Source organism: Didymella exigua (assembly GCF_010094145.1).
Source record: "Didymella exigua CBS 183.55 unplaced genomic scaffold M421scaffold_13, whole genome shotgun sequence".
In the NCBI taxonomy this organism is placed as follows: domain Eukaryota; kingdom Fungi; phylum Ascomycota; class Dothideomycetes; order Pleosporales; family Didymellaceae; genus Didymella; species Didymella exigua.
In genome coordinates, this window is record NW_022984787.1 from 273884 (window position 1) to 301426 (window position 27543).

The window sequence follows — 27543 nt, forward strand, 5'->3', positions numbered from 1 at the left end:
AGTGAGAGGCGGTTGATGTGAGTGAGAGGCGGTTGATGTGAGTGAGAGGCGGTTGATGTGAGTGAGAGGCGGTTGATGTGAGTGAGAGGCGGTTGTTGTGAGTCAGAGGCCCGGTGCAATGCAGTGGTTACATCTTGATTCATTCCTACAACTCGTCTGCCACCGTACTGTACAGGAACCCCACTCTTACACCTACCATATGCTACAAGTGATGAACGTCACCCACGCAGATGCAAGCCCGCTAGTCACATCTAGTCGAGCTCGACCCGGCTGGCTGCCACCCTCTTGCTGGTCAGCTTGACGCCGTTGGCTGCCATGTGCTGCCCCAGCGCGGCGAGCAATGTGTCCGTGTCCACAGCCGGGCGCTCCTTGCGCGCAAGCTTCTTCTCGGCCTGCTCCTGCTCCCACCGCAGCTGCATGGGCGTCTTCATGCGCTCTGCGGCCCTGGCCTTGCTCTGCGCAAACGCCTGCGCCGCCAGCGCCTTCTCGCTCGTGTACTTGGCGCGGACGGGCCTGTGCGGTGCGTCGGGGTCGTTGCGGGCCGCCTGTCGCATCTCGAACACGTCGCCGCGCAGCTCGTCGCCCAGGGTCTCGGGGAAAGGAGGGGCGACCAGGGTGTAGCTCATCGACTCGGCGCCTTCGACCATGTTGCGTGTCGTGTCGACCGCGTCGTGGGCGTCCTTGGGGTTGGCGTCTTCGCTGCGCAGCGTGGCGCGGCGCTGCTTCTGCAGCTCGCTCGCCTCCATGTTCTCGACCTGCGTGGAGAGAGGAAGCGTGGAGGGCGGCGGGGTGGCGCGCTCCTCGGCCTTGGGGGCTCGCCAGCTCTGGAGGCTGGTGATGGGGTGGCGGAGCGTGCCCATGGTCTTGGACAGCCAGCCCTGCGCGGCCTTGCCGTCCGCCGTCGGCGCTGTGCTGTCCGCCGCCGAGGCCGCCTCGGCGGCCTCGGTCTCCCAGGGCCAGGCGATCCTGTAGCGTGTGCCGGCAATGTATCGGTGGAAGATGGGCAGGCCCGTCTCGGGGTCGTACTGGTGCTGCTTGGGCATCTCGGCGCTGCCGTAGTCGGTGCCGGTGAAGGGGTCGATGCCGGTGGTGTGGCGCTCCATGACTATGTTATCGACGACGACGTCCTCGTAGATGCTCTGCCCGCTGGCCGTGAACGACGTCGCGGCGTAGGGCACCACGAGGCGGACGTCGTCCATGCCCAGCGGCATCTCGCTCTCGCGCCGGGGCCCAATGTCCTGGCCGACAGTGCTGAAGACCTTGGAGTCCACGTACGCCTGTTCAGTCAGTCTCAGATGCAACGTCGCGCCCCTGGCTTGGTCTACGCACCCTGTTGAGGCCCTGCACAATGAGTTCGTGCGTTCTCGGCAGCGCAGACAGGACCGTCCCGATCTTGCCCTTGTCTCTGCCGCGCACGACCACGACGCGGTCGCCCTTGACCATGGGAAAGTACTTGTTGTCGTCGACGACCAGCGGGTAGTCGGGCGCGAGGCCCTTGTTCTCCCTCCGCTCGCTGATCTTCTGGTGGACCCACGCGGGGATCTCGGGCCTCTGGACCTGGCCAGGCTGCACGACGGCGTACTTGCCGTCGGCGACGTTGACAGCCCGGTTCGGGCGCAGCGGGCCCAGCTTCCAGTCCTCGGCCGCGTTGCGCAGCGCCTTCTTGCGCGGCAGCGTCACGTTCTCGTGCTGCCACCTCGTCTGCGCCTGAGCCGTCGCCTTCTCGTCGTGGCGGTCCTTGATCAGCTTCTTGCGCGCCAAGCGCTGCTTCTCGTGCCACACAATGGCGCCCTGGACGTGAGCAATCTCCTTTGCCTTCTTGGCCTGGCGGGCGGCATTGCGCCCCGGCCGGGCGATCAGTTGGACCATGGCGGATGGAATGGCAGCGGGCGGTCGGGGCCGTTGGCGAGGGAAGCAGGCCAGCAGAGCGAGCGCCGCCGCCGCGAAGTCGCTCGCCAAATTTCGCGGGCGCCCGGGCTAGAGCGCGCATGGATGCGGCCGCGACTCGACGGCGCACGCCCATGGGCCAAACACTCGCCGCCGATGGCGCACCAGCTCGCGAGTCGCCCACGACACCCAGGCGCCCGCACACCATGCCGCTGCTACGGCGCAAGATCCGCTGCCACTTCTGCAACCAGCAGTCGTCGCGCGACGGCGGCGGCGGCGCGACGGCGCGCTCGTACCTGTGCCCGCAGTGCGACGCCGTCAACTACTTCGACGAGGTACCCAGCCCGCCTCCCTCGGCGGCCCTGCACAGCGCAGGCCGCCGCGCAGCAGTGGAAGCGCTCGCGACTGACCCCATCTCCAGCGCGGGAACATTACCGACCCGCCCGCCGACGACATGGCAACCGCGCCCGCCGCAGCCGTCCACTACGCCAACCCAGCCGCGGCCGTCCACTACGGCAACCCAGCAGCGGCCGCCCACTACGGCAACCCAGCCGCAGCGCGCTCCTCGTCGCCCGCCATGCCCCCCGAGCCCGCCGCGCTGTTCTGCAGCAGCTGCCAGCGCAACCAGCTGCTGCTGAACAAGACGCTCGCCGAATACCTGCCGGACGAAGACGACCCCGACTACGCGCAGTACCTCGCCTCGCTGGACGCGTACCGCAGCGAGCTCGAGGACCGCTACCCGCAAGTCTGCGCGCGCTGTCTGCCCCGCGTGCAGGACCAGATCCGCGCGGCCGGATACGCGGCGAAGGCTGACCACCTCCGTCGCATGATGGACCGGAGCAGGGAGCACAGCAGGACGGCACACACGTCGCGGCAGGCCTGGACGCTGAGGGCCATTGCGCTGGCCAAGTGCGTCTACATTGGCAGCGTCCTGGTGGGCTTGCTGTGGCACGCCATGGGTCTGACCATGGCGTCGTACGACCGCATAGACATGGACGAGGACGTTTCCTGGCGCACGTGTCTGGCGCAAGCTTTCTCGGTGCACCGCGCGAGCCAGAGCTGCGTCATGTCCGCGTACGGCCTGGACGTGCTGCAGGGCTCGCTGGTCGCCGACTGGCTGACCGTCTGGTGGAACCCCAAGCTGGCGAGCAAGACAAACACCATTGCCGGCCGCATGCGCGGGCTCAAAGCTCTGTGGTCGATCCGCACGCTCGTGCTGCTGCTGCGGACCGCTACCTTTGTGCACTGGAAGCTCGCGCCTGTGCACTCGTGGACGGTCCGTGTGTTCCACAACACCAACCTCGTTCTGCTCGTCGCCATGACCCTCTCCTTTGCCCTCACCTGGCGCACCGTCCGCATAGTCTACACGCCCGTCGCCCTGCCCGAGGAAACCTACGTGCCCAGCGCGCCCAGCACACCGCAGCGTCCCAAGTCCAGCTACAAGCCCGCCCGCCCGCACATGTCCACCTTCGACACCATGGCGCAGGGCTTCACCTCCAGCTTCGCCGTCGACTCGGCCAACGCACTGCCGCCCTCGCCCACCCTCACCGAGGCTTCCACCGCCTCCCGCTACACCGAGTTCACCACACCCGCCCGGAAGTCTGTGTACCAAGACGACACCATGGACTGGACCCCGACCGCGCGCCGCTTCGCCCCGTCCGCGGCGGACATTCTGCCGCCGCAATTCGGCTCGCGCAGCGCCGCGCCGCCCCGCTCGCCCGAACCCGTCAGCCTCTTTGCGAAGCCAGACCCCAATCCCTTCCGCCACAAGGTCCCCGCCGCGCCCAGGGCGCCCGCGCACGCCCGCGCCGACCCGTGGAAGCGCGCGCCGTGGCAGCCGCCGCTGCAGGACACGCTGCCCAATTTCTTCCAGAGCAGCACGGCTGGGAAAGCTGGGCGAGTCAGCAGCACCGGCAAGACAGGAAGCGGCGACCAGGCCAGTGACAAAGGCGAGAGTGAGACGGAGACAGAGGACGGCGGCACCGGCCTCGAGGGCTTGGGCGTGCCGAGGAACGTGCAGCGCGACGCCGACCTGTTTGCCACGCCCAAGCTCAAGTACGACTACTACGGCACCATGAAGGACACCGGCTTGGAGGATACCTTTAATTCTCTGTTTTCAAAGTAGCATCCTGTCCAAACAGCACTTGTCGATGCAGCATCACATTACAGACACTGCCTGGATACTCATCAGTCAATTCTCAAGCCGTCATGACTTTTCACATGCCTCGACACATTGAACATCCCCAATGCCCTGTCCAAACAGCACTTGAATCAATGCAGCACTTGAATCAATCAGCATCACATTAGACACTGCCTGGATACTCATCAGTCAATTCTCAAGCCGTCACGACTTTTCACATGCCTCGACACATTCAACATCCCCAATGCCCTGTCCAAACAGCACATTAGTCAATCAGCATCACATTGCACACTGCTTGGGTGCTCATCAGTCAATTCTCTAACCGACAAGCCGTCATGACTTTTCACATGCCTCTCGACACGCTGAATATCCCCAATGTAAAGACTCCGGTAACCGTCCCAAATGATCCGCTGGGTTCCATCATTCGTTCATGGCGGGCTTCGCTTGACGTTCGTACTCTCGACTGCGGTAGGCGAGCTGTTTACGACCTGGGCTTCTCCTTCTTCTCCTTCCACAGAGCCGACAGACCGACACCGGAAACCTTGACGACCTTGAAACGAACACCGGGAATATCACCCTTGGCCTTGCCCTTGCGACCGAATCCGGCGAGGAGGACTTCGTCGTTCTCGTCGACAAAGTTCAAGCAACCGTCGTTGGGGACTGGTGTCCGTTAGCCTGTGCTCGATTCTTCCCGTGTCGCCACCGCGGCTGGTCTTCATCCTCCATCCACCTCCGCCATCTCCAGGGCTCTGCCTGTGTACGTACCGAAAGCAGTGACCTTCTTTCCGTTCTTGATGAGCTGGACACGGACACACTTTCGGATAGCCGAGTTGGGCTGCTTGGCCTCAACACCGACCTTCTCGAGGACGATGCCCTTGGCGTGGGAGGAACCACCGAATGGCGACGACTTGAACGCGGTTCCCAGAAGGCGCTTCTTGAACGACAGATCGGCCCAGCGCTGCTCACGGCGGTGGTTGCGCAGCTTGCGCGCGGCGTTGAGACCTCTTGGCTTTCCTGCAGAACACTGTGAGCATGCCGTCGTCGAGCGTGCTTGGAGCAATTCGGGAGGCGAGCTGCGTACCTTTACCCATGTTTGCGGTGTTGACGTGGGAGCTGGGGACGTTGGTTAGTGGGCGACGTGAGATTGAAGTTGTGTGCGTCGCCCTCGCCAAATTCGCGTGTGCGCCTGCCGCCAAGCACTAGGTAGAATGCGGCAAGGCGCTGCACGGGCCAGAACAGCAACACCACCGGAGGAAGGAGCGACGAGCATCGCCAGCGCGAACGCTAACATGACTGCTTCTTGAAAACATTCAATGTTGCTCTGCGTGCACCAATGTGATCGATAGTCTAGCCGTCTTGTTGCTGAGGAAGCACCTTGACAACGCGACGCGATACAATCACGATACCTCATCCACCATGGCTACCAGCAGCAACAAGGCCACCAAGATGCAAGTCAACCGCCTCCCGGCACCCGCCCTCTTCGTCGGCCCTCCCTCCCACAATGCCTCCAACACCTCTCTCCTCTCGCCCACCACCGAGCCCCGCAGTCCGACCAAAGCACCCCTCGTCCGCCAGCGCTCGCTGCTCGCCCCAGACGCAAAGCGGCCTCTCCCCCCAACCACTGACGCCTACGATGGCGACCACCTGAGCCTGATCACCTCCGACTCGGCCGGCACCGCGCCCTTTGTGCGACGCCAGCGCCAGCAGAGCCGAGCCGCGGATGCCGAAGCCGCGTCGCGCGCCGAGGCCATCTGGGCCGAGATGCAGAACACGCTCGAGGAGGTCGAGCTGAGCGCCATCAGAAGACCGGGCATGACGGTGTTTGGCTCGGAGCACTCGCGTGCGCTGGACGAGCTGAGGAGCGCGCAGATTGAGCTTGCCAAGGCGTGGGCGAGGAGCGACGACGACGGCGAGAGTGCCGAGCAGCAGAAGAACGCGTCTGATGCGGGGAGCTCAGCGCCGCCGGCGAAGATGACGAGTCCGAGGGGTGGGTCGAGTCCGGGAAAGGGGGACAAGTTGTTTGACAGGGCACGGCTGGAGGAGGAGACGGAGAAGGACATCGAGCTGAGCAGGAAGAGGCGGGAGGAGAACGACAGGTACTTTGAAAAGGTCAACAGGGGCGTACAGGAGGTCGTTGCTCGACTGGAACAGGTTGCAAAGGCAATGCGGAGCGTGGAGAACGAGAGTAATGAGATCTGGGGACGCAGCGAGCATGACTCCGCAGAGACCGCAAGTGTGCACTCCACGGTGAGTCTCACATGATAGCACTCATCAATGGAAACCAGCGAGCATGGCACCGCAGAGGCCGCAAGTGTGCACTCCACCAAACCTAACATGATCAGCACTCATCAATGAAATAAACCAACATCGAGAACATCTTCAGCAGATATCTGCAAGGAACAACATCTTTGGGTATCTCCTCTTGTCCAACTGCAAGACGCGGCCAGTGTCTATTATACAATATTAAATGCGTAGTACGTGAACGCTCAGTCGTACAAGTAACCATCTCGTCACACCGACGACGGCATACCTTGTCGAAGGGCAAGCAGCGCGCGCACATCAGTCACGTACTGCAGACCTTCCAGGAGAGGGATAAGGTGCAGCAGTTCGTAATCTGTAGGGTCGCTAATCCAGCCTTCAATGGGGATGGCGTTGTCTGCAGAAGTCAGTACACAACAAGCTAGGTACTGGATCTGAAGCGCTTACCTTCGTGGAAGATGTAGCTCATGGGACTGTTGTCCAGGATCATGACTTTGCTGAGGTCCGGCTCTACCTGAGCGAGATCCTTGATGTATGCGCCGTTGCGGAAAGTGCAGTGCTGGCGGTAGTAGCGGCCGGCAAAGTACTTACGCTCGACCTCTAGCCAGTCGATGACAGGGTCGGCGTACTCTTGAACCGATGCGGTGAAAATGATGAGATTGTACCACTTGGAGATCTGTGACAGTCATCAGTCTACCGCTCAGAATCGTGTTAGTAGTCTGACCAACCTTCTTCAGAAACTCGTCGCAGAACGGTCGCTTGTGAACGTAGTATAGGATAGGGACTTGAGGGCCAATGATCTGCCCTCCTGCGCCAACCGAGGCCTGGAGTTTTACCTCCACCATGTGGCCGGTCTGGAAGCGACCACCTTTCGCCATACTGTGGATCAACGTCTCGTCGAGATCCAGGATGAGCGTCTTCTGATGCGGTCCCACCGCAGATGCTCCTTTCGCAGAGTAAGACGGCTGTCGTCGTGGTACCAGCGGGCGTGGAGGCTGCGGCGCTCGTGGAAACTTGTGCTTCGCCGCTGCAGTCATGGGCCCTGTGGGCGACTTGAGCGCGTTCGCAGCTTCTGGCGATACCTCGCTGTTCGACTGAGCCTTCTTCGCCGCCTTACGCTGCCTAAGCGCATCCTCATTGTGCAGCTTGATTCGGATGGATCGCTTTGCAGGAGCAATCTCCTCGCCTGCTGATGAGGCATTTGATTTTGAGCGGGTGTGGCGCGATGGGAAGTCAAGGTCCCCGTCGCGCGTGCGCGGTCGCTCGCCTTCGATCTCGGAGTCAGACGTGATGGCTGTCGAGGTCGATGCTATCGATGGAGACCGCCGTGTCAACTTTCTCTTCTGGGTTTGTGTAACGCTGAGGCGCCTGCTCCCACGCCTGCCCTTCTCGTCGCTGTCCTGATCAGACGAGCGCATCGCTTTTGAGGCAGCCTTCTTTCGTTGCGGGCCTCTGACAAGTCGAGTCATGTGGTACAGGGGTGCGACCACGGAGAAACTACCACCCTCTTCGTAATAGAAGCACGCGACCAGGTACTGGCCCGTGTACACAATGGGGCTGAGCAGCACAGCAACACCTCCCACAACGCCTTCGTAGACACGCTTGGGGAACAGCCAGCGCTTGCGAGGCTTTGTTTGTTCGAAGTGACCGCTCGATGGGTTGAGCAGCGGCGTCTTTTCGTCGTGCGCGGACAACGGCGCATTCGTGGTAGAGGTGTCGGTTCCTTGCGTTCTTTCCGGAACCATGGTGCCCTCCAGCTTCTCGTCGAGTGATGCTATGTTCGCGCTCGCATTCTCGGGAGACTGCGACAAGCCAGACCGAGGTTGTGCGTGTAGTAGGTTGCTCTCAGAGCCAGATCGCGATCGCGCTGGGGTAGCCGGAGGTGTGCCAATGTTTGCAAGAGCACTCAGAGAGTTCATACTCCGGCCTGAGCCATGCACGGACCGAATGTGTATGAAGGAGATCGATCGGGTGCGATGTACAAGGCGCCCGGAGTGTGGGGTAGCCGGGACGTTTGTTTGCTGGGAGGCTGGTGCCTATGCTGTGGTTGGCAAGAACGCAGCTTCAGCGCAAACACGGAGAGCACGGAGGGAGGAAGGCTACAGGCGGTGCAGGGAATGTCACGTCAAGGAGAGAAAGACCCCACGGGCCGGCGACGAGGCGAGTTCTGGGCGATGGGGGAGCTGTGCAGTGGTTCGGACGTGCAGGGGATGACGTTGGCACCAGCGCGGTCGAGCATCGGTTCCGGCTGCGCTAAACTTTTGGAACTGAGAGTCATTCATCGAGACACCCTGACAGCTCCAGATACGCCGCCAACTCGACGCACGCTCTGTGGCTATAAGCAGATTGTCGAGGCTCCCGAGTCCTACAAAAAGCATTACAGGTTCTGACATTACTCTGAGAAACATCAAACTCTCTCAGACACACCCAGGGAAGGCTGCCCCTCCACCCCACGCGCCATACAGCCGCACCATATCGTAGTCTCCAAAAGCAGCTACACCCTACGAGCGCACCAAACTTCGCCACATGGCTCAGTCGACCGTGATACAGGCGCCAGGCCTGTCAACATTCCTGAAGTCGCTCAAGACGACCCCAGTAGATCCCTCAGTGGAGCACCTCATCTCGTACCGTCACCAGCAAACGCAGTGCCCACGTATCGTACTAACTACTCCAGGTTGCTCAAGCGACGACAGATTCGAAACTCCAGACCGTGCGCCATTGCGACAACCGCGCTTCTTTTGCGCGTAGTCGGCGAGTTCAAGGGAAGGGATGCCGGAAAGCTTGTGGAGCGCATTCGCCAGGTCGGCAGGCGCTTGACTTCTGCACAGCCGCGTGAGGTCGTCGTGGGAAACATTGTCAGACGTGTATTGGGCCTGGTGCGCGAGGTAGTCGACGAGAACGCAGACGGACAGACACCCACAGGGAGCGAGGCGCCTACACCAGTGCCTCACGATTCGCTCCATCGACCGACCCTCGCCTCGAGCATGTCGACGTTCAGTCCTCTCAAGCACGCTGTTGCTGAACCCATGCAGGTGGGTGTGTATGACGGGAATATGTCAGACTCAGGCGAGCTCTCGAGACGGCCGCCTTTGCTTGCCTCGCACACCTCGTATGCGCCTCCGTCGGCAGGCCCTCTCGTCAACTCTCTGTTCGGCCTCTTCTCTCAACCTACCGACACACCCTCAGCCACAAGCACGCCCACAGGTGCTCAGTCGCCAAACGGCAAGACCACTTTCACCCAGCAAAACCTGGAGCGCCTGGGAGAGCTGAGCAGAGGGCAGACCACCCTTGACCTGAAAGGAGAGGTCATGGAGGGCATAAGAGAGCTGCAAGACGAGCTGGAAACTTCAGACAAGCAGATTGCCGAAGTTGCCCTTGAGCATATCCACGCAAACGAGATCATCCTCACCCACACAGCCTCGACCACAGTCCAGAAGTTCCTCATGTACGCTGCAAGGAAGCGCAAGTTTACAGTCGTACATGCCGAGACATACCCTCACGACAACAGAGACACACACGGAGTGCTTCTTACAGGCAAGAAGCGCGAGTCGCGCCACGATGAAGATGATGAGGACGACAAATGGAAGCCGCTCACAGAGGCTGGTATCCAGGTCTATGTCATTCCCGACTCGCACGTATTCGCAATCATGTCCCGCGTCAACAAGGTTATCCTAGCCACGCACACTGTTCTGGCAAACGGGAGTCTCGTCGCAGCGGCGGGAGCGCACATGATTGCCAAGGCAGCGAAGGAGCACCAGACACCCGTCGTAGTGCTCAGCGGTGTCTACAAGCTTAGTCCTGTATACCCTTTCGATATCGACGAGCTCATCGAACACGGCGACGCTAGTGCTGTCGTGCCTTACGAAGATGGTGATTTCGTCGACAAGGTCGATGTCGAGAATCCGCTGTATGACTATGTCCCTGCAGATCTCGTGGATCTCTACATCACCAACCTGTAAGTTTCTCACATAGTTGATCACAGAACATGTGCTAATAAACGCAGTGGCGGTCACGCACCATCCTATCTGTATCGTATTGTGGCAGACCACTACCGCTCAGAGGACATTAGCTTGTAAGAGTATCAGTAGTGTTACCGATTACAAATGCAAGGTGCCGACAGCACCATCAACCCATCTACTACGCCACGTTCTGCAACCCTTTTCTGCAAACACGCTCCACCTCTTCGTCGTCACTGTCGCGAAACACAATATATGCCCCCATGCGTCGACGCTTTGACATAGGTAAAGAAGCAAGGACCATACACTGACAACTCCATCGCTGTTTCTAGTGTCGGCGGTCCTGGTCCAGAGAGCATTTCCCATCGCATGGCAGGCCGTGACCTTCTTGGGAACCTTGAACCCTCGATCTGTACCCTAAGTCAGCTGCGGTATTCCTCATGATACAGATCAGAGAACCTACCATGCCAGCTCATACACATACCCTGCCCTGGCTCTACGCCGGCGCTTCACACATCGAAGTTGAAGCGCAGCAACAATCACACCGGCAACGGCGACTACAATGCCCAGCGTACCGAACACAATCGTTCCGTTTGAAGAGTCCGTGATGTCGAGCTTAATGAGTGTTGTGGTTGGTGTGGCGTCCACAGCCAGTGACAGGTCATTGGGGGTGCTATAGCTCTGCGAGGAGGTGTTCATGCTGTTGAACGTTGGCCTTAGTCCGATGTTTGAGATGAACTAAGATCATAAGATTTCTTCAAGGCTCGAAATATTTGCTTATACAGCAATTGCGTTAGGATTTGTGGAAGGCGCGCTGGTGAGCATGTTGGGCCTTTGGGTTATTATACTTGACTGGCATTACTTTCGTAAATGCTCGAAAACCCTACAAGGCTGAGATGGTACTCTATCGTGCCAAAAAGAGCGTCTGGTTGGTGCGGTACCAGCCTGCATGCATGCGGAGAAAGGCGCCCGTACCTAATGTCCCTCATCGAGGTGCTAGCGCCGCGGGCGCAGTTGAGGCGTAGACCCCCTGCCCTGCTCTTGGAATATTTATCTCGTATCTTGTCGCAATTGTGCACTCTGCGCTACGATTACATCTGCAGCTTCTACATGCTGTCATTCTTGAAAGCATAGCTGTTGCAGCCAAAAATGAGGCAAAATGTACATACATTAGCACCCCTGAATTGGCTGGTAAATAGGCATGATATCTGCTGCGACAATAGCAAATCATGCCTAACGAATCTGGCCATTGCTGGCCTCTACAACCCTCCCTTAGGCCCCTGAGACTACTTCCCACCTCGAAACGATCGGCAGACACCAATAGTGATCCTACTGGCCGAGTGAAGAGGTCGCGAGGTCTCAGCTCAACCTCACCAAGTGTACCAGGTGTAGACTGGATAAAGTCAATGTACATGAGCCATCTATTTTACAGATCGTGACGCGACCGCTTTCAGAGTTTAAACGAATTACAATCAGGTTTTGTTCGGTCTTCGCAAGACTGAACTTGTCACATGGTTGTGTGGAACAAACGAACAGCGTGCAACAGAATGGAAGAGACATTCTGACTCTAACAGTGCTCTCCCAAGACTCGGATTTGGCCGGAAAGATGCGAAACATGCATCAAACGAGGCTTTCTATGCTCAGAAGACACCAGGGTCATGCGCAAGAGCAAACATAATGCCATGGCAAGAGGCTCAACTTCACCTTCGTCGACCTGCCCAAACGAGCCAAGCATAGGAGTGACTTTCCATGACTGGTAGGTATGCCTAATTTCTCTTCTCGTTAGTAGAAACAACCCTGTTCCCATTTGCTTCAAATGAATCCGTCCATCTATCATGGAGTACCGCCAGCCTCTATTTACTATCTCGCTCTTGTTCATCTCTCCGTCAAATAGAACCCGAACCCAAACCCCGGGTTTCCCCACTGACCGTTAAATTCAGGAGGTCACTCCTAAGTCACTACCAGAATATCAAGTTCTGCCTGGAACAAATGGAAGGGATACAAAGGGACTCTGTGGACCATTTCTTCAACATCGACAGGTACGAGTTCCCTTCTGTTGAGCGATTCAAAGACGACATTAAGCACGTTCGCACGACGTAGTTAGAAAGCACTTAAAAGCTTGATCCTGTGCATTTCCGATAAGTGATATCGGAACTAATACTGTTCGACGAGCTGCTTGCACCAACCGGAGAGATCAAAGGCAAGTGCTGGCTTTGCAACGCTTCGCAGGCCCAGTCAAAAGACAGTCTGACCTACGTGGACACACAGACATTCTACGAACGTTGGAGGGACAACAAAAATTGCTGCACAAAGCGTGATGAACCTAGTAACGAACCGTTCGGTGTGCTTGATGACATTTCACTCTTGTTCACCGAGGAGTCTTGCAACGCGCTCGAGAAATTCCCAAAACTTGTGAATCATCGGCTAAAGTAGTTTGATGTCGCCCCACTCTTTCGACTGCACGATAGAGCGTTGTCCTGTGTCCAGCCTGGACTTAATGATTGTCTGGAACGTACGCAGTTGCTTCGTTTGTTGGATGCAACCCATCCATCAAAAGTGAACACTTATGATTCTGAAAACCTGGGCCTTGTGCTTGTGGTAGAATCGGAAGACGATAAATTGAACGACCAAGGCATTCTCGGCAGGTCATCGCTGCATATCGCATGTCACAAGGGCTGGCAGAAAGGAGTTGCCAAACTGCTGTATCTCACTAATGCAGGTGCCGGTCTAACAACCTTCTTAGTATGCGTGGACAGCAGCACCATCAGGCAGAATGATATGCTATTTCAGCAGAGCATCATTAGTGTGGTCATCTGACATGAATTTGGAGAGTTGTATACCGGCGCAGAAGATGTGTAATTTTTAAACCATTCCCGGATTCTACAAATGGCCTTGAGACTGATGGCGCCTGCCTCCTATAATCCTGCAGAAATCAAGCTGTCTTTATAGACCTGCTCAGTATAGAAGTACCACCTATCTAGTCCTGACTTCTATCACGATGTCGAATGTAAGCTAAAAGAAGAATCTTTCCAGGGCCAGTATCACTTGTCAGGTAGATGTCGTCTTCACACGCACACCTTAGCTACAATCCAACTGCCAAGATCCGTAGCACCTTGGTATTTGTTTTACTGACTTCCTACGAGATATCTATACCGACTGAACAACGTCGTCTACATCCAAAACAGTGCCGCGTTGCGTCGTGCGCCAGAAGTCGCGGTCTCAGTCGCTGCACCCGCACCCGTCCTCGTTGCAGACGCACCACTTCTAGACGCAGTAGTCAGCGTGCCTCCAGTCGATGCTTCGTCAGCTGCCCAAACGTTCATACGCTGGGTGCCTCCACACTTCACATTCGCATCACCAACACACGGTATATCGCATTCGTTCTGGTCCTCCGCCAACGTTGCGTTGTTCCTGTTGCCACAGAAGCACTCGTTGCCTAACTTGAGACCAGCCACCCTGTATCGAATCTCCCAGCACTTCTGCTTGCACTTATCCACTGTCTCTGCGGGATCACGGGGGATGAAGCGGTAATCCAGGTTCCAGGTGGCATTGCCGCCATTGTCGAGGTTGTCGTTCCAAAGATCAATGTAACAACCTGTGTACTTCCACGTGCTGACTGAAGGTACAGGGGGAATTGTGGTGTAAGCCCGGGTCACTGCGTCGCTCTTGGTGACTGGTATTGTCCAGCCATCGCTATCCGTTGTGTAACTGGGCAGCGCGAACGTGGCAGTGTAATATTTGTTTGTGACGGTGCTTGTCGTGTAGTTAACAGAGTTGTCTATTGTCTCCTGGGTCAGGACGCAGTAGCTTGTTTGATTGCGCCAAGGTTTGCAGTCGAGTCCTACGGATGGATTCCAGGCGTGGAAGCGTTTGGGCTCGGCCTTCCACTCTCGCAGCGTCTTTTCACATGTGTCTACCGAGGCGTCTTCGATGTCAGCCCACATCACGCAGTCTGCGGCGCTGCGAGGATCGTATCCCAACATTTGCGACATAGCATGGCGGGCCAAAATCGCGAAAGGGAGGAGCGTGGAGGCCTTCATTATGGTAAGAGGTTACAGCCAGACTCTCCGGGCGTAGGTTCGTGTCTATAACTGGGATTTGAAGCCTTCCGAGAGGGGACAGTTGTGTTGGATGTTACTAGATGACAGTATTCAAACACCAAAGGGCGATTATGACAACCGAAACTCAAGACAAGCTCGTAGGTGATATCTTTTAGACCTTGCGCCCTCTTCGAAGAATGCAATCTCCCGTATAAGTGCCAAGCGCAGGGCGCCTAACGGCGTCGTTTGGTTAGGAAGGCAGAAATGGGGCACAGAGGACTTGGGTATTGTACTGACCTCAGCCGTAGGTGGCTTCCTGTGAACATGATCTTCCGTGTGGCTGTTGGTACTCTCGCCCTAGAAGTAAGCGCAGCTTTTCCTCTGGCGGCTTTAGATGTTGCTCGCAATGGAAAACTGAATCCCTCCTCGATTGTCACCCTGACAAAATATGGCACAAATTTTCTGGGTGTAGTAGTCGCTTTAGCCATAGACGGTTTTCAAATTGGAACTCTGTGTCTCTTCCTTTGTGTGATTAAGACTACATCTTCTAGCCTTTGTCATTTTGTTACTCGAGATGCCAACAACACGGGGCAACTCATCCAGCCAAAGTGCCAGCACTGGCAGAGCTGATATATGCCGTCGAATACGCGCTTGAAAGAGCTGGTGAGAGCTCGAGGAGGTATCTCAAGAAGCTCCAGAGGGCGTCTCTTGTGTCACGGAGAAAGCTAAATCGAACGAAACATCTAATTGTAGTCTCCGTGACCTCTTTTGACTTACAGATGTCGTGCAGATTATTGCTGAAGACCTTCAAGTTTCGCGGCTCTGAAGCTTGTATCTGGTCATTTCCACGACATGAGAGGGCGTGTTGAGTGAGCTCTAGTGCAGGTCATGGGCACCGCGATCGATTCTTGTTCCAGGCTTGCCCAAAGAGGCAGGATGCGGCTGATCGCGCGATTCCGGCTCTGACCTCACATGTCGACAGCCCGTCCGCAACTCTTAATCGCAGACTGCGCTTTCACCTACGAATTTCTCACGTTATCATTTCTTTGGGGCGCTCGAGTAACTGCTGCGACTGTTTCCAGCCGGCCATTGGACCCTTGCATCTGTACAATCACGCCCAAGGCTCCTTTTCATCTCCGTAATCACTCAACATGGGCATGACAACCGGCTTCGTGAGTGACACGCCAAATTGTTCGTGTATCGCATCTAACATGACCGTAGCTCGGAGGCTTCACCCTCACATCGGCCGTCCTCTACCTCTCCCTCTCGCTGCACCAACAGAACCGCGCAACACAAGTCGCCCTTCTTCGCCAACAGCGCAACGTCCTCACAAACTTCTACGAGCCCAAGGAGCCTGAAAAGGAGCCTCGAGCACGCGAGGTCCCCATTGGTTTGGCAGAGATGGCCAAAGATAGGTGGAACAGGGTGCTAGAAGAGACGGTGCAGACGGTGTACAACACAGACTGGAGGAGGGTTAGGGAGAGCGCCGAGGATAGAGTTGGCACAATTGCACAGAAGATCAGGGAAAGTGGAAAGTGAGCTGAATCGAGCGAAGACTGACGAGGGAGGCGAGGTGGGCAATTGCGACGATACCCTTCTTGCAGCGACGATTTTGGAATTTATACGACAGCATAGGGTAGGTAAGCACTTCAAGACAAATGTGTGTCTTCAGGTGCACAATAGCGAACTTGCAGACACTCGATTTCATTTGTCACACCTCGTTTCCCGCGCCTCTTGTCTTCACCTTCGCACTTTTACTGTTTGTCCACACAATCATCAAGCGCCCCACTTTGTCTGCCTACCACCTCCCACCTTCTCGATCAGCTCACTGCATGGACTCTCTCCCTCACCAGCTCTTTTCCTGCCATGACGTCTCACGGCAAGGTGCTGGATCTGCTCGACGACCGCTACCTTGATCTGAAGGATGTAATTGGCAATGTCGAACCGCTGCCGACCCTTGTCCCGTACGAAGATTACGCGCAAAATGTGCTTGTATACCGCATGGACACAGACCATGAGATTTTCCTGGGCCTAATTCAGGACTTCACTTTTCGACGAGCATACGAGGTGCGCAAAGAGCTCTGGACATGGCTTGTGCAGTGGGAGGTCGACAACAGTCCACCCGTACAGCAGCCTTCGACCGCTAAGAAGGTTCGATTGGATTCACAGCAAGTAAATACGCTCTTCAAAGTACCGCCGACACCGCGCAAATCGCCCGCGCTTACCATCTTCGAGCGGCGCACGCTGGATGGCGCGCTGATGCTGGAGGAGGACATGCTGCGCATCCTGATCGACATTGTACAAGTTGCGAGTTCACTCGTGCCCAACTTTATCGAGTTTTTGTACCGCTGGGTCGACTACTACGAGGGTGATGGGAAGGCACTCAAGGCTGCGCTGAGGTGGGAGATTCCAAGCTTGTGGGACTTTGAGTACCACCCTCTTGTGCTGCCGCGAGACGAAGAGAAAGACGACGGGATGGGAGGAGGAATCGTGCGTGCTAGTGGAGAACGAGAGGACAGAGCAAGATCCGTGAGCGCGAGCAAAGCTGCGGAGCTAAGACAGAGCTCTCCTACGAAGAAGATGCACGCGCAGCCGAAACCAGACCTGGCCGCTATTGAGCTCCAGACATTCTACACTGAGGAAAGCGAGCGCCTGCAGTACCGCGAAGTCAAGTTTGGCATCCAGCCGCCCAAGCTTGAGCAAGCTCTCCCGCCACTGATCAACATCCCTCGCGATGTAAGAAAGCGCACGAAGTACTATGCGGCATGCTTCAAGTCCCGTCAACGCGCGCTGTACCTCCTTCTCGAAGCTGGACTCACCATGCGCCAGATCAACAACTACCAGAAGTTACAAACGACGCATCCAAAAGAGACACCCGAGACCGGCGATGGGGATGGTCTTCGCAATTATCAGAAGGACGCCAAGTATGCTCAAGCCCACTATGAATTGAAGGAGAAGCAGATCAAGCAGCGCGAAATTGCCATCAGCAACAAGCTCGCCGTTGAGGCACAATTTGCAGCTACACATGCGGTCCCTGATGGCGCGGCCGGTCTGCCTCTTATTCCGCCCACACCATCATATGCGAAGAAGGACATGGCTGTTGAGATGATGCAGAGAATCAAGCAGACAAGAGCGCGGAAGGATGACGGGAAGATCAACATCGTGCCCAAGCCGTTACTCGGTCTGATGAAGAGCAAGGTGTTTGAGGGCGCGCAGAAGGTGCCTGAGTTAGCGCCGCTTCGAGACTCCATGGCTGAGGCTGGGTGGTATACGAGCAGTAGTCTCACGACAAGTACGCCGCCCCAAATACCAAGGAGGCCGGGTGAGACAGTCAGCGAAGAAGTTGGCCAGGAAACGGAGATGGTGGACGACTCCAGCAGCGATGAGGATAATGATCAGGACGACAACGATGGCGGCGATGACGATCAAAGTGACGATGAGGGTGATGATGAAAGCGACGATGAAAGCGATGATGGAGGGCACGACGAAAGCACGATCACCGCTGCTCAACCAGTATCAGCTCCCACCCTCCCGCGTCCGATGTTGCCTACGCTTCTGTCCCTACATCCTTCCCCTGCGGCAGTCAACCAGACGAGCAGCCTGGGTGGTTCCGCCAGCTTTGCCACTTCAGCAGCTTCTAACTTCCAATCAGCACCTGCCCTTGACCGGTTTACGCCGCCCAATATTGCGACTTCTATGCAGAATCTGAGCACAGAGCCAGCTCAGCGTCTACTGCCTCCACTGAGTCCCCAAGCGCGACAAGCGGCCTCGAGCAGCCTCCAGCAGAACTTGGGCGTGCAAAGTACGGTATCTCGAGCAACCAAATTGACTACTATGGGGCCTGCTGGACCACCGAGTTCCACTCCCTTGGTTCTACCTTCTGCTCCGTCAAGACAACCTCAGGCCTTACACGCCCCAATGCTAATAGTGCCGGTTCGCCAGCAAGCGAGCCAAAGCCGTTATGCGACCGAACCTATTGGGCCAAGTCAAGCAGTCTCACCGACTCCATCTCCTGCAGTCGGTCCGTTGACGCTCCCAAGACAGCGAGCGTCATATCCGTCTCACCAGAGTCCGGCGCCTCTACATCCGCTACAATCGGCTGCACCGAACCTGTCGATTCCTCCACCTGCTGGTCTGCAGCGTCTGACTATAGCTGGAGGAGGTCGTAGTATCCCAGCGTATGTACTCTCACCAACGACTGCTCAATCTTCAACTACCAACACCCGGGCGCCTGTTCCTGTCTCACCCAGCTTTGATCCGGGTGTTTTCATGCATCTGCGACGTCAACAAGAGGCGGCGAGATTAGCAACAGCAACTGAAGCTACAACACAGCCCAGTCCGCTTGAGGTGCCAGATGGACAAGTCGTGCTACGATCGTCGCCCACGGTAGCTTCTGGGCTGGGCCAGCAAAAACCTGCACAACGTCAACGAATGCTGTCTGAAGTGTTCAACTCGACAGTACTCGCAACTCAGACCAAAACCACCGAAATCCTTGGAGGACGAGACGCGACTGCTGTAAGACCTGTTGATCAAGGAACAGTCTCGTCGCCAACGTCTGCGGCTCCTTCAGCATCTCAACCACTATCAATTCCTTCACACTTACCGTACGAGTCTTTCCAGCAAGCCCCAGTGCCTGAGATTGTCCAAGATCCCAAAGTACTCGACCCATCCTCCACAGCATCAGCACAATCACCTTCGCCAGCCGCTGTGCTTCCACCACCCCGTCCGGGCATCGCACGAAACGCACCTTCCCCACTCTCGCTACCTCCACCCAAACCGTCGCCATTCACCACCCTCGCACCTCAAATACTCGCAACATCGCCCTTCCTCGCCCAACCAGTCGAAACCGGAACGCCAATCCAGATCTACCTCCCCAAGATTCTCGTCCCCGGAAACGGCATCGGTCCAGGAGGAGCGTGTATGGGCGACAGCGGCTGCATCGAAACCGACGCCCTGATGCTGGGACATGAAGACTCCAGCAGCGGGAAGTTGATCCTGAGCAAGGCCATCCTCCTTCCGGTCGGTGTGTGGGAGAACACGCTACGTAAGGCACGCGCTGGGCGCTGGAGCGTGCTGGAGACATATGCCTGTCCGTCTTCACATCCTGCGAAGGGGAAGGGCAAGAGGAAGGTGGGTGATGAAAATAAAGGGTGCCATGGTTTTGTGTACGACAAGCTGGTGCAAGCGTACAGTATGATAAGCTCGGCGCCGGAAGTCAGGGAGAATGAGCTGACGAAGAGGTGGCGGACTAGTCCTGGGCCGATGACGAGCTTTGACCGTGGTGCTGTGTGGGAGGGGTGGGGTGTGTATGTTGATCGGGGGGTTGAGATGAGTGTTGACGAGCGGAATGATGCGATGAAGAGTGAGGCTGAGGCAGTACCTAAGGCTGGAGCATCGTCTTCATCAGAAGATTATGGACCGTACCGTGAGACTGATGAGGCGCTAAGGAGGAAGAGGGAGATGGAGGAATTGATGGACGAGGACGGGGAGATTGAGGAGGAAGAAGAGATGGATGACTAGGTCTTGAGGATCCTGAGCGTTCGCGTCTATTATATCGCAAGCTCTCTGTTGCTTGGGTGTTCTAGATGCATCGCCCACCATCGACCTCCAGGTTCGTTCCCGTAATGAATCTCGCTTCGTCACTCGCCATGAACACGCACGCATTGACGACGTCCTCAACCTCACCAATCCGACCCATTGGTACGTTGCCAATGAACTTTTTCCTGTTCCCTGGCGTGTCCTCCATTCCTGTAAATGCCGAGAACAGCCCTGTTCCCGTGACAAGCGGACAGATCGAGTTGACCCGAATTTGATGCGGTCCGTACTCCGCCGCGAGACCTTTCGTCGCCTACAGATTCGTCAGCACTTTCTCATCACCCCACGACCAACCATAGAGGACTTACATTCCACACGGCGCCCTTACTAGCATTATACCACACCAGCCCCGGCCTGGGCCTTGTCGCACCCACACTCGCAATATTGATGATCACACCTCCCTCCTTCCGCTCAATGGCCTGGTCGACCCACGCCTGGCACCCCAAATACACACCCTTAACATTGACATCGAACACACGCTCGAACTCGTCCTCCGTGACCTCCGTCGTCGGCTTGTTCACATACGACCACCCCGCGTTGTTGATCAGGATATCGCAGCGCCCAAACTTGTCCTTGACGGCGGCCATGGTGGATTCCCAGTCGGCACGCTTGGTGACGTCCATCTTGTGCGCGGCCAGGTTGGCGCTGTCTTTGGACGCGGTGGCTTGCGCAGTGGACTCGTTGATGTCGCAGACGAGCACTTTGGCGCCTTCTTGGGCGTAGCGGAGCGCGATGCCGGCGCCGAAGCCTGAGCCTGCGCCTAGGGGGTGTCAGTGTGGTGCTTGCACGATGGATGTGGTGGAGCTGAGGAGTACCGGTTACGATTGCTACTTTACCGTCGAGTCTGCCCATTGTGATTGTGTGGTGTGTGTTGGAGCTGTGGAAGGCAAAAAGGACTTGATTGAATGTGTCAAATTGTCAACTTGTTCTGGGCTACTATCGTGTTATGGTGTTGACATCGAGTAAGTACTTGATGTAGCGACGATCAAGTAACCGAGCTATTCACGCAGCAGCGGGCTTCTTTCCGCCGTATACAACCCAAATACGGCCATCGCATCCTACGGGTTACCAATCACAGCTGTACCGAGCCAAATCCGCAAACGCCGTGTTGCGGAGAAGCAGGCACGATTGAGGGGTAACAGATGGGTGCGCTGACGTCTGGCGGACAGCGGTGGTGGTCGGCCTAGATGCGAGCTGATTGGTGATCGGCGTGTCGGCTATATGGACTAGGTGGGGTTCACGCGCAGATGTCATTGATCCCTGGAGCCTCAAAAGGGCGAATGTGTTCCGGTTGTTTTCGTGGGGATTCTTCGATTCCGTGTTCGTTATATAGAAACTCGAGTGGAACTGCAGGCAAAATGGGTTCAGCACAAAAGTACGAGCTGCCGTTCAAGGTAAGAATGAGATCCAATGCCAACGAAAGCTCATCACTGACACCGATTAGCTCCAAAACCCCGAACTTCTTCACAACCAGTCGTGTGTAGGAGGGGAATGGAAAGATGCAAAGTCTGGAAAGACATTCGAAGTTGTTGGTTGGTGTATTGCCTCACTTCTTCGTTTATCAGAACTGACCATGTCTTAGACCCCGGTACCGGAAAGGCATGGATCGAGTGCCCAACAAACGATGCATCAGATGTCGACGCAGCCGTCAAGAACTCCCACGAAGCTTTCCTCAAGTACAAGAAGGTCAGCCCGCGCCAAAGAGCACAGTGGCTGTACAAGTGGGACCAGTTGATCCGCGAGAACAAGGAAGACATTGCCACCATCCTCGTCTACGAGACCGGAAAACCTCGCTCTGAGGCCTACGGCGAGATCGACTACTCAACTGGCTTCACATGGTGGTTTGCCGGAGAGGCAGAGCGCATTCAGGGCAGCAACTTCATCCCCGCATTACCGAACCGCCGTATCTTCACAATCAAGCAGCCAGCAGGTGTTGCTGCCGCACTTGTCCCATGGAACTTCCCAATCGCTATGATTCTGCGGAAGGCTGGCGCCGCTCTTGCTGCGGGATGCACAATGATCGTCAAGCCCAGTCCAGAGACGCCCATTACCGTCCTCGCATTGGCCCATCTTGCGCTCAAGGCCGGCTTCCCCGAGGGAGCGCTCAATGTGCTGACCACGGATCTCGACAAGACACCCGAGCTCAGTGAAGCGCTCTGCCGCCACCCGCTCATTGCCAAGGTCACATTTACTGGCTCGACGAGAGTTGGAAAGCTGGTTGCAAAGATCTGCTCGGATAATCTGAAGAAGGTGACTCTGGAGCTGGGAGGAAACTGCCCAGTTCTCATCTTCGACGATGCGAACATTGAGCAAGCGCTGTCTCAGATTTTTGCACTGAAGTACCGTCACGCGGGTCAAGCTTGCATCACAGCAAACCGCATCTACGTCCAGTCCGGCATTTTCGACAAGTTCCTCGAGCGATGGAATGCCGAAACAGACAAAATCGTTGTTGGCCATGGCTCCGACGAGAAGACGACAATGGGCCCGGTCACAACAGCTCGCGGTGCTCAGAAGGCCCTCGAGCTGGTCGAAGACGCGAAGAAGAAGGGCGCAAAGATCCACAAAGGTGGTAACAGGATCGACAACAAGGGAGGGTACTTCTTCGAGCCGACCGTGATCACTGGCGTGACTCCGGACATGGACGTTGCGAACGAGGAGATGTTCTCGCCGATTTGCACGTTCATCAAGTTCGAGACAGAAGAGGAGGCGGTCAAGAAGGCAAATGATACTTCTATGGGCCTTGCTTCTTACCTGTTCACCAAGAATGTTGATCGCATGTGGAGGCTGTTCGAGAGCCTCGAGGCTGGCATGATCGGTCTGAACACAGGTAAGCTGATCCGCAGTAGCTTGTGCATCAGCAACACAGTCCGCTAACGACGACAGGAAACTCATCGGCGGCCGAATCACCATTTGGAGGCATCAAGCAGAGCGGCTACGGCAAGGAGTCTGGAAAGGATGTGGCTGTGAACGAGTATCTGATAACGAAGACGGGTACCTTTACTCTGGAGGAGAATTCTTGAGTGGTCAGATAGGCAACAGCTGAACCGTTGATACGTCGTACATGATGCAAACAAACTCGACAAGATTGATTGGCGGTGATGTTGTTCGTAGTGTTTGTCCCAGCGTGTCTGATGGCGCGTGCGTGTGGAGTGCCGGCAACACCATCCATCGGACTCGGGCGCGACCTCACCTCTCCCACCCCGCGCATGCCCCTTCCATTGCTACAACACCGCACTACATTTTTTCAGCATGGACGTTGAAATGGGAGATGTTGGCTACGACATCGACATTGATGTCGGTGCGGGCGCTCAGACTTCAAGCGCGCAGCCCCGGCAAGCAGAGGCAGTGAGTCGCGCCCAGCGCGTTGTCCGTCGCATGCTGACGAGACCGCGCAGCAGCCAGAACAGCCCACGCAAGGTGACTCGGTACCGGCGGCATACTTCGAAGACCTCCAGCCGCAGAAGCCATGGCCCGAGTACCTGAATCTGCAAGGCGTCGGCGACTTCGACCCCAACGATCCGCTCTACTACGCCATGGAGATACTCGGCACGGAGCCGCGCGTCAAGCAGCTGCGATGGGTCAACGACCACTCGGTCAACCTCGAGTTCTACAGCGCCGACGATGCCGCCCTCGCGCTGACGGCCTTTACACACCCCGACACAAACGCCAACTCAATTGCGGCGCAGACATCGCGGCCGGCAAAGCCCTACTCCAAGAAGCCAGACAGCGCCCTGATAGTGCGAGAGGCCAACGTCAGCGACCAGAAACCCAAGGGCGCAGCCAATCGCAGCAACTACTACCAACGCAACCCGGATGTCAGAGACAACAAGCAGCGGGAGCCACGGCGCCGGCAGCCACCGAAGCGGGATCTGCTCGACTACGGTGATGACGACCAGGGCTCGAGGAGCCGGAGGAGAAGAAGGCAGGCTCACACGGAATCTTTCGAGTGCAATTGCTAACTCGAGCAGCCGCAGCGGAGACGTGTCCATGGACGAAGATTCGGGTGTAGAGAGGCGGAGGAACAACCACCCACGCAACGAACGAAACGGCCGCGACCGCCGCGACGGGCGAGACCGGCAATCAAGAGACGCGGGCAGGCTCAATGCCGACGTCGACTCGTACAGGCCGGGAGACGATGCGTACGGTATCCTACAGATTTGGTGTCCAACTATACTGACGTCATCCAGCGAATCGCGGCATGGCCGTCTGCGAGGTCGCAGTGCCTCCCCTGTCTCAGGCGACGAGGGCGACGGTCGATTCGGCTTCGCAGAGGATAGCACCAACATACGCACCCGTTACCGCAGCCGGAGCCGCAGTCGCAACGCCCGCCGCCGCCGCGACCCAAGCGCCGAACGCTGGACCCACGACCGCTCCAACTACGGGGAGAAAGGTGGCAAGTCTGACGGGCGATGGCAGAAAGACATGTTCCATGTCGACGCATCGCCCATGGGCAACCACCGCCGCTCAGACGCTGGGTCCGGCGGCTCTCTGCTCTCGCGCATGACCAAGGACGGCAGGCCTGTCAACTCACTGGCTAGCAGGATCACGCGCGACGACGACGACGAGCCGAGACCGCGATCACTAGCAAGCCGCATTACGCGCAACGGCGACAACGAGGGGTACGGGCGCTTGAAGGGCGACGACAGCGCACCGCGAGACTACGAATTCGACGAGCCCAAGCCCCAGCGCGGACTAGCCGACCGCATATCGCGCGAGGCCGAGGGCATCAACATCCGCGGGCAGGGCTCGAACGGCGGGAGTGGTATCAACATTCGTGGTGCCGCCTCCTAGGGTGAGGCGTTGGAGCCGGAGTCTGGCGTCGGAATGTTGGCAGATACGATCATGTACGATTGTGCGACCGAGGATGAGTTGCACAAAATTGTGTGGGCGAGGTTGTACCACCACTGAGGGCTGCGAGACGTGTAGAGATTTGGAAAACGGGCGATATCACTCTACTAGCACCTGCGCGAGCAAGACGAGAGCAAATGCACACCCATGCACAGACCATCATATGACCTGTCCATGTTGCCCAACGCGTGCACCTGCACGCATCGAGTTTGCCGCGCCGTCACGCACGGCACACCCATCTTGCAGCCAAGAAGCGAGAAAGTAATGGGGATATAGACGGCCTATTTTGCCAATTATGTCAGAAGTTCATACAATCCTCTTCCGGTCTCCGTGGCGCAATGGTAGCGCGTTGGACTTCTACCACCTTAAAACGGTCATCCAAAGGCTGCGGGTTCGAGCCCCGCCGGAGATGCTTTTTGCCACATTTGGCATCTATGTGCAGTATGTTTTTGCCGACGCTTGAAGGTGTACGGTAGAAGGAGCGGACGCTAGTAAATCACACGGAAGGTGAGGGCGGTTCTGTTGCATTTGGCGAGCCAGGACGACTCGACGACGACCTGGGCAGGTGTGTCGAGCAAAGCGTGTTCAGTGCAGCAGTGGGTTTAAGTTCACAGGCACACGAGACGCACGATCGCGCCTCGCCAACGCAAGGAACACTGATGTAGGTACGCGGTGTCTGGCAGGTGAAGCACGAACGTGCTTTGTGGATTACTTTTCGTCTCGGTAAGAGACCAGTCTACAAATGGCCCTGCCTTGCGTCTCTCGCTCGCTGAATGAAGTGCCTGCCGCCGAAGGCCCCATGAGAAATAATGTCAGTTTCGCATGATTTTCGTTAAAACGACCGGTCCGAGTGACACTCGTTCGGTCCATCGACGCCGCAAACGCCAGCCCAAACGCTCAGATACAAAGATGCGTCGCTCCAAGTAGAGCGACGGGAGAAATACAGCAACGGGGAAATACAGCAACGGGGAAATACAGCAACGGGGAAATACAGCAACGGGGAAATCCAGCAATGGAGGAATACAGCAGTGGAGGAATACAGCAGTGGATGAATACAGCAACGCGAGGAACAAAGCAGTCCCACAGCCAGTGTGGATGCACCCGCTAAAAGCGGCCTCGCTCCTGGACGCGCTCGATGCCGTCGGTGAAGCTGCGCGTCAGGCCAACGCTGGCCCAGAAGTCGTCGCCAATGTCGCCGCGTCTGGTCAGGCGCTCGAGCAGACTGCGGGCGTCGCGCAGCTCCTGGTCGAGCGGGGAGGCGGGGCTGGTGCTCGGCGCTTCGTCATCGGCGGTCGCGAAGCTGTCGGCTTCCTGTTGCGGTGGACCGTCAGCTGGGTCGTCGACCGGCCCATCGACCGGCCCGTCGACCGGCCCGTCGACCTGTGCCTCGCGCGCCTCGCGCAGACGGTAGTCGCGCGAGTAGAAGCTGCGCACATATCTCCGCGCGTCGCTGCTCGTGTCTGCCAGGCTGCGCCCGTGTGACAATGGAGTCGGCGGCGCGTCGGCAAAGTAGCTCGGACGCATGCGCCGCCTGGACAGCGGGTCTGCGGCGGCTTCGTCGTCGTCGGTGTCCGAGGCCGTCGCGTCGCCGTCGTCCGAGGACTCGCATGCGCGCGCAAACGTCTCGAGCGTCTCCTGGAGGGGGCGCGCGCCAGGGCTCGCGCGGCGAGATGGGACGGTCAGGTGTGTGTGCGCACTCGCGGCAGAGTGCGAGTTGCTGCTGCTGGCTCGGCTGCTGGAGGCTGCAAACGAGGCGCTCGCGGCGGACGAGGCAAACGACGACTCGGCCGTGGGCGCAACGGGGTCGGGCACGACGGTCGAGAGGAAGTTTTGCCACGGCAGGTTCGACCAGGTGCTGGAGACGCTGTTGCTGCGCTCGCGGTCGCCGAGCCCGTCGGGCGTCGAGACGGGCGACCAGGACTCGCGGAGGGACGAGACGGGCAGCGGGCCGTCGACGATCCTGCCGTGGCCGACGCGACCGAGGGGCGGGCGCGAGACGGCGCTGGTGGTGCTCGGGGGCGCCCCGTCTGCGGCATCGGGGTTGCTGTCGCGGCGGCGCGCTGTCCTGGCGTACGGCGCGTGGCGTCGGGCGGACGTCCAGCTCGAGCGTCCCAGCATGCGCAGGTCGACCGTGCCCCTTTCGTCGGGGTGCTCGTCGACCGGGGCAGCGGCTGGGCGGTCGTTTGTCGGCTCGGGTAGAGCATGCACCAGATCCGCCGCGCCTTCACGGACATGGGCGGGCGCAAACCCGGGCGTCAGCGGGGGTAGAGGACGCTCGTCTCCTGGGCCGAGCGGTGCAGGCGGTGCAGGCGGTGCGGGTGGGCGCGCATGCTCGGGGCGCGCCGCATGCTCGAGAGCGCTGGCGAAGCGTGACGTATGGCCGCCTCCGAGGGCGTCTGCGCGAAAGGCCCTGCGGTTCCTCGTCCGCCCATGGCGGATGGCCGAACGGCCCGTCACGTCTGCGCGCAACACGTCCTTCTCCTTGGCCTCGTCGCGCACAATGTTCCAGCCGACCGGGATGCCCATCGCGGCCTCGGTCAGTCGCCGCGCAAGAGAGTGTAAAAGTGGGCAGAGGGCGGCAGCGGCGAGCGGAGCAGTGCGAAATGCGGTCGTGATGGACACGCGCCTTTGCGGCTGGGGAGAGGGCTGACGGCGGCGACCAGCGAAGGGGCTCGCGCTAGTCAAATGAGGCTGAGTGGAAAGCTGTGCATCCAGCCGGGACGTCAACTGCACATCTGCAAAACGGTCACGCGCAGTCACGCTTGGGATGCGGGATATCTAGATGCAGCTGCAGTGTTGAAGCAACGGGACGGCCGTC

General features: G+C 57.8%; 14 protein-coding genes and 1 non-coding gene across 15 annotated transcripts in view; 9 read left to right on the plus strand and 6 right to left on the minus strand.

Moving 5' to 3' along the window:
• Positions 1–110, plus strand: part of M421DRAFT_420444 (glycosyltransferase family 1 protein) — a 1339-nt gene extending 1229 nt beyond the window's left edge. The window contains exon 2 of the mRNA XM_033592482.1: positions 1–110. This exon is cut by the window's left edge and continues 3 nt beyond it. The gene's annotated coding sequence lies outside the window, so the exon portion shown is untranslated.
• Positions 111–251: 141 nt separating this feature from the next.
• Positions 252–1869, minus strand: M421DRAFT_62237 (uncharacterized protein; the record flags this gene model as incomplete). Its single annotated transcript, XM_033595950.1, has 2 exons — positions 252–1277; positions 1330–1869. 2 exons carry the CDS (start codon positions 1867–1869, stop codon positions 252–254), a joined length of 1566 nt encoding a protein of 521 aa, XP_033448805.1.
• Positions 1870–2041: 172 nt separating this feature from the next.
• On the plus strand, positions 2042–4421 carry M421DRAFT_420445 (uncharacterized protein). The gene has a single exon (XM_033592483.1). It carries the CDS (start codon positions 2342–2344, stop codon positions 4010–4012), a length of 1671 nt encoding a protein of 556 aa, XP_033448806.1. The 5' UTR covers positions 2042–2341; the 3' UTR covers positions 4013–4421.
• An 87-nt stretch (positions 4422–4508) lies between these two features.
• M421DRAFT_5033 (40S ribosomal protein S23) lies at positions 4509–5118 on the minus strand (the record flags this gene model as incomplete). Its single annotated transcript, XM_033594814.1, has 3 exons — positions 4509–4687; positions 4793–5041; positions 5109–5118. The coding sequence occupies 3 exons, from the start codon at positions 5116–5118 to the stop codon at positions 4509–4511; spliced, it is 438 nt and encodes a 145-aa protein (XP_033448807.1).
• A 14-nt stretch (positions 5119–5132) lies between these two features.
• Positions 5133–6466, plus strand: M421DRAFT_420447 (uncharacterized protein). The gene has a single exon (XM_033592484.1). The coding sequence runs from the start codon at positions 5444–5446 to the stop codon at positions 6287–6289; it is 846 nt and encodes a 281-aa protein (XP_033448808.1). The 5' UTR covers positions 5133–5443; the 3' UTR covers positions 6290–6466.
• Positions 6467–6537: 71 nt separating this feature from the next.
• Positions 6538–8205, minus strand: M421DRAFT_5035 (NIF domain-containing protein; the record flags this gene model as incomplete). Its single annotated transcript, XM_033594816.1, has 3 exons — positions 6538–6683; positions 6734–6962; positions 7015–8205. The coding sequence occupies 3 exons, from the start codon at positions 8203–8205 to the stop codon at positions 6538–6540; spliced, it is 1566 nt and encodes a 521-aa protein (XP_033448809.1).
• A 285-nt stretch (positions 8206–8490) lies between these two features.
• On the plus strand, positions 8491–10540 carry M421DRAFT_420449 (translation initiation factor eIF-2B subunit beta). The gene is made up of 3 exons (XM_033592485.1): positions 8491–8910; positions 8961–10241; positions 10290–10540. The coding sequence occupies exons 1-3, from the start codon at positions 8813–8815 to the stop codon at positions 10360–10362; spliced, it is 1452 nt and encodes a 483-aa protein (XP_033448810.1). The 5' UTR covers positions 8491–8812; the 3' UTR covers positions 10363–10540.
• Positions 10541–13347: 2807 nt separating this feature from the next.
• On the minus strand, positions 13348–14468 carry M421DRAFT_420450 (uncharacterized protein). The gene has a single exon (XM_033592486.1). It carries the CDS (start codon positions 14280–14282, stop codon positions 13413–13415), a length of 870 nt encoding a protein of 289 aa, XP_033448811.1. The 5' UTR covers positions 14283–14468; the 3' UTR covers positions 13348–13412.
• A 927-nt stretch (positions 14469–15395) lies between these two features.
• Positions 15396–15924, plus strand: M421DRAFT_420451 (uncharacterized protein). The gene is made up of 2 exons (XM_033592487.1): positions 15396–15454; positions 15504–15924. The coding sequence occupies exons 1-2, from the start codon at positions 15434–15436 to the stop codon at positions 15819–15821; spliced, it is 339 nt and encodes a 112-aa protein (XP_033448812.1). The 5' UTR covers positions 15396–15433; the 3' UTR covers positions 15822–15924.
• Positions 15925–16148: 224 nt separating this feature from the next.
• On the plus strand, positions 16149–19802 carry M421DRAFT_62859 (uncharacterized protein; the record flags this gene model as incomplete). Its single annotated transcript, XM_033596009.1, has 4 exons — positions 16149–17548; positions 17714–18027; positions 18331–18705; positions 18967–19802. The coding sequence occupies 4 exons, from the start codon at positions 16149–16151 to the stop codon at positions 19800–19802; spliced, it is 2925 nt and encodes a 974-aa protein (XP_033448813.1).
• Positions 19803–19863: 61 nt separating this feature from the next.
• On the minus strand, positions 19864–20729 carry M421DRAFT_5040 (oxidoreductase ucpA; the record flags this gene model as incomplete). Its single annotated transcript, XM_033594822.1, has 3 exons — positions 19864–20130; positions 20186–20637; positions 20693–20729. The coding sequence occupies 3 exons, from the start codon at positions 20727–20729 to the stop codon at positions 19864–19866; spliced, it is 756 nt and encodes a 251-aa protein (XP_033448814.1).
• Positions 20730–20872: 143 nt separating this feature from the next.
• On the plus strand, positions 20873–22958 carry M421DRAFT_420454 (aldehyde dehydrogenase). Its single transcript, XM_033592488.1, has 4 exons — positions 20873–21271; positions 21322–21409; positions 21460–22704; positions 22761–22958. Exons 1-4 carry the CDS (start codon positions 21236–21238, stop codon positions 22895–22897), a joined length of 1506 nt encoding a protein of 501 aa, XP_033448815.1. The 5' UTR covers positions 20873–21235; the 3' UTR covers positions 22898–22958.
• A 118-nt stretch (positions 22959–23076) lies between these two features.
• Positions 23077–24976, plus strand: M421DRAFT_420455 (uncharacterized protein). The gene is made up of 4 exons (XM_033592489.1): positions 23077–23222; positions 23273–23799; positions 23846–24016; positions 24065–24976. The coding sequence occupies exons 1-4, from the start codon at positions 23127–23129 to the stop codon at positions 24666–24668; spliced, it is 1398 nt and encodes a 465-aa protein (XP_033448816.1). The 5' UTR covers positions 23077–23126; the 3' UTR covers positions 24669–24976.
• Positions 24977–25049: 73 nt separating this feature from the next.
• Positions 25050–25137, plus strand: M421DRAFT_t64. The gene has a single exon. It is a non-coding gene; the product is annotated as a tRNA-Arg (tRNA).
• Positions 25138–25401: 264 nt separating this feature from the next.
• Positions 25402–27532, minus strand: M421DRAFT_420456 (uncharacterized protein; the record flags this gene model as incomplete). Its single annotated transcript, XM_033592490.1, has 1 exon — positions 25402–27532. A coding segment is annotated over exon 1 (1403 nt), but the record flags the coding sequence as incomplete, so codon positions are not given.
• Positions 27533–27543: the final 11 nt, after the last annotated feature.